General features: G+C 31.4%; 1 protein-coding gene across 1 annotated transcript; it reads left to right on the forward strand.

The window, feature by feature from the left end:
• The first annotated feature begins 758 nt into the window (after window positions 1–758).
• Window positions 759–2,570, forward strand: LOC140817196 (6-phosphogluconolactonase 3, chloroplastic-like). Its single transcript, XM_073176830.1, has 3 exons — window positions 759–1,019; window positions 1,491–1,626; window positions 1,860–2,570. The coding sequence occupies exons 1-3, from the start codon at window positions 790–792 to the stop codon at window positions 2,328–2,330; spliced, it is 837 nt and encodes a 278-aa protein (XP_073032931.1). The 5' UTR covers window positions 759–789; the 3' UTR covers window positions 2,331–2,570.
• Window positions 2,571–4,592: the final 2,022 nt, after the last annotated feature.

The following is a 4,592-nucleotide window of genomic DNA, read 5'->3' on the forward strand; positions in this document are numbered from 1 at the left end:
CATCAGCTAAACCGATTTCACTGATTCAGTTGGACTGGTCAGTTGAACTCTTCATCAGCTGGTCGGGCTTCTGAAGGTCTTCTGCTCAACCACCTATCAATTGAACAATCAGTGGAACTGTTATTGATGCTTCAGTTGGACTGGTTCAGTTTGGACAATTAGTTGGCACTTTCAATTTGCTTCTCAAAAGATTCGGTTTTGGTTCGATAACTGATCAGTTCGAAGTCTGATAAGTTTCTGCTTATTGCGCACTTCGACAAATCATTAGTAACAAAATAACAAATTTTATTAACATCAAAATCAAGATTACAAACATAAAATGTTTCAACAATACGACATTACGAAGTATTAGTGGGAAATGGATGAAAAGGAATGTTCAATGCTTGGGAGTATGGAATCCAACTCTCTTGTTCATCCCGAAAGGAATGTGCCTTGCTTGCCCATCCTTGTTTATTAATTTTTAGAAAAATTATTTTTTCTGCCTTTTTGTTTAAAAATTGAATTTTAGTCTTCTATTTTTTTATATGATTTTGTCATTTATCTTATAATGACTAAAAGTTATTTTTTAATAAAATTTTGAATTAAAATTGAAATTTAAACCTTATATAGGACTTAAAATATAAATGAATAAAAATCATAAAGAAGTAAAGATAAAGTAGATTTGAGCCCTAATTATAATTATTATCGAATTAGTGAGTAGTAACTTTGAAGCTAAACGGGCCTATAAATATTGGGCCTGAACTCCAAGCCCGAAATTGCATCAACATAGAGTACTATTATAAGACGTGCATGATAATTTTTCTGTCCTTCATTTTGGCTAAATTAATAGCCCTTTTGGTATCCATGGCTTCTGCTGCTCCGGCTAAAACCAACACGAAAAAAATACTGAAATTCGATTCCGAAGATGATGTGGCCATTGCTCTGGCGGAATACACCGCCGATCTCTCCGAAAAGTTTATCAAACAAAAAGGTTCTTTCTCTGTTGTTCTCTCCGGCGGCACTCTGATCGAAACGCTCAGGTGAATATCATTTTATTATTCTTTGTCGTGCCCGCCAACTGTTCGACATATTGGAACATGAAAATTTAATCAAATGTTATTTTTCCATTTTTGTTCTAGTGTAGAGGAAGGGTGAAAACAGTAAAGCCGAGATTTTTCCGCGATTTTTTTTTCCTGAAAAATTAGCATGCTGCGTATAGATTTTTCTTCAGTTGGATGGAGTGAAAAAGTTTGATGAAAATATGTTTTAGATTGGAAATTTTATCGGTAAAGATGTCAGGAAAATAAAATTGAAATGAAAATCTATCACATATTACTAATTTACGAGGTATTTTGTTTTCTAACCACGGGATTTTTCTAATTAAACAGTTGATCGATGTTATTTTACGAATTATCTCCTAATTTACATGTTAGTTTCTTGATGTCTTTCATTCTTTTGACAAGCTAAAAATGATATTCCATTATTTGAGGCATTTAATTTTGGAATCTCAGGAAGCTAGTGGAGCTTCCGTATAGGGATTCAGTTGATTGGTCGAAATGGCTGATTTTTTGGGTGGATGAGAGAGTAGTTCCCCTGGATCATGATGATAGCAATTACAAGCTTGCCAAGCTTGGTTTTTTTTCGAAAGTAAGTGAAATTCTTGGTTTTTTTTTTTGTTATTATTATTATCTGAAACGCTTAAATTTTATGTATTTTTAGATTTCTGAATGATTATCAAATTAGAAGAACGGAAACTTTGGAATCTGGGATGATAATAGAAGGATAGCGAAATGAAGTTGTGATAAAAGTCCTTGTTTATGAAAATTTTTGAACCTTTCCACAACCATGAAAGTTGCCTCAATTTTTATTGGTTCCGGTAGGTACCAATTCCTTCCAGCAACATTTATGCCATCAACGACAAGAAGTCTCCAGAGGGTGCAGCAGACGATTACGAGGAACGTCTCAGACATCTGGTTGAGAGCAAAATTCTACCCATTTCAGATGCTAGTGGGTTCCCAAAATTTGATCTTATGCTCCTAGGAATGGGACCAGATGGACATGTAGCCTCACTATTCCCTACCCGTCACCAACGCTATGAAAAGAAGCGTTGGGTCACCTTCATTACTGACTCTCCCAAACCACCTCCACCGAGGATAACGTTCACATTTCCTGTGATTAACTCAGCTTCAGAGATTGCAATGGTGGTCACGGGGGTTGAATTAGCCAATACTGTGAAGATTGCATTAGGTAACGGCCATACTCTGGATTCAACTCCCCTGCCTGCTACTGAAGTTTCAGCTGAAGGGGAATTGACATGGTTCTTGGACCAGGATGCTGCTTCGAAACTTTAGATTTTGTAGACTTTGATCTATTAATAAGGATGATCCACGCAAATATGCAGTAGAACTTGGGCTGGTTCAGTTACCGCAATAATCGTATTCTCTGCTCTATCAGCTCTTCCATCCATTAACATGTATGGTTGAAGCTAGATTTGAGCCATGTTCTATGTAATGATTAAATTTAAATTAATAATATCCTTTATGATAACTGATGAGTCTAAATTTCTTAAATGTTCCGGTGTTTTTGTTCAACTTCAAAATCTTGGTAGAGCACTTGTGGCAAGAGTTATTTCCTTGGACGTTGAATTTGATATCTTTTGCAGTAATTTTCATACTAACAGCATGGAACTAGTTCGCGGATAATTTTTTTGGGGTAGGGTTAAATCTGATTTCTCAAATTTCCGTAGGAGAAACACTATGCCGTAATATGAGTATGAACTTCGTGTATACGATGAATCAAACTTCAAATTTGAATTATCTTTCGAAATAGAACCTTAGCAAACTTATTAAGTCTTTGGAGTAAAAATACCAGAGCTCAGAATAAAAATATTTATTGTCTTATTGGATCAAATAGCACTGCATGCATGCATTTAATTCACGTATATTTTTATTTTTTTTACCATATAGGAAAAAATTATCACTAAAATAATATTTTGCACATTACATTGATTTTTTTTTGTTAAGCAATTATTCCGCGCCTTATATTAAAATTTTTTGTTTGTTTAATAGTGTTATTGTGTATAAATACGATAACTGTTAGATCAGTTTGAGATTTCTTCATCAACTGATGAAACTGTTTTTTTTTTTATCTAAAGTGATTAATCGAGTAATATTCTCAAAAATGATACAAAGAATATTTTTTATCAATTTCATATAAAAAGTACGAAACAGATAAAGAGTATGTTTGTGTCAGAACTGATTATAAAAAGCAGATAAGCGTTGGGATATTATATCATATTGTACCGAAAACCGTATATCGTACTGAAATTACGATATAAAAATATATATACAACCAAATCTTTCGGTTCGATTTTATCGATATATACGGTTTTATATCGAAAAAAATTTATATATTTTTTAATTTATAACTTTATTATTTAAACATTTTATATATTTTTTTATTTATATATATTGTTTCGTTATTTCGTCATATATCGAAATTTTCAAATGTAATATTGTTGTCATGCTGAAAAGGTCGGTATCATCATACCGTACCGAAAAATTCAATATTTTTTGGTATTGTAAACTCGGTGTACCAAATTTTTTTGTATTTTTTCCCACTCTAGATAAACGAAGACATGAATTTTTATTTTTTTGGAAATCCGAGGGCCAAATCTTCATACGTCTGTTCAGTGTCATACCTGATTTTTCGGAGGTTTGAGTCGAATTCATAAAATTGGCCTCTCAAAATAATAGGTCAGCTTTTTTATTATTATTATTATTTTTAAAAAATAACAAATCATTTCTCTCTGGATCAATTGCAATTAAGAAGTCCCTAATGTTTTTATCAGTTTTTTTCCTCAATTATGTGGTCATAAATTATCTCTCTAAATTTATATTTTCATATTTAACATATTTGATGATATTAAAATTATCTTCTTCATTCAGTTTGTGAATCTTGAATACTTCGTATTAATATCGTAATTTATTGAGGATTCAAATTTTTTAGCATTATTGTTGTGTTGGTTTTCTCGTAAAATTACCATTCAATTTTTTTTTTCTTATTTTTTTTTTGTGGTCTCTAAATATTGATCTATATCTGAAATACGACTTTGACTTAACCCTACTTCTCTTTGATTACTTTCTTTTTTTTGCTGCTCAAAAAAATTTTCTTATTATAATTGATTATTGACTATATCTAACAAAACTGTTGTGAAAAAGTAAAAATTTATAGTAAAAAGTAAAAATCTTAAACTCTCAAAATTTACCAAACTACACACTTTGTAATATTTTTCTCTCTACTCAATTGTGAATTTCTCACAAATGATGAGCCTATTTATAGAATTTCTTTACAAATAATCCAAAAATAAAATACATCATTACCTACATCATCACACACTAATTTTCAATATTTACAACTCTTATTTTCAACATTCAAATATTCAACATTCAAATATTCAATACACACATTTTAAATATTAATTTTCAACACTCCCCCTTGTGATGATGATCATAATGATTGTCTTCATTACGTATTTTTATACTGCCTCGTTAAAAACCTTACTAGGAAAAACCCATTGGGATAAAAATCATAGTAAGGGAAAAAAAGTGCAG

Source organism: Primulina eburnea, chromosome 16, assembly GCF_022965805.1.
Source record: "Primulina eburnea isolate SZY01 chromosome 16, ASM2296580v1, whole genome shotgun sequence".
Taxonomy (NCBI): Eukaryota; Viridiplantae; Streptophyta; class Magnoliopsida; order Lamiales; family Gesneriaceae; genus Primulina; species Primulina eburnea.

Bases quoted from the DNA above. Each gene is read 5' to 3' on its own strand.
- LOC140817196 (XM_073176830.1), top strand. From the start codon at position 790: ATGATAATTTTTCTGTCCTTCATTTTGGCTAAATTAATAGCCCTTTTG. The intron at 1,020-1,490 runs GTGAATATCATT...TTGGAATCTCAG, and splicing joins ACTCTGATCGAAACGCTCAG to GAAGCTAGTGGAGCTTCCGT. The intron at 1,627-1,859 runs GTAAGTGAAATT...TGGTTCCGGTAG, and splicing joins AGCTTGGTTTTTTTTCGAAA to GTACCAATTCCTTCCAGCAA.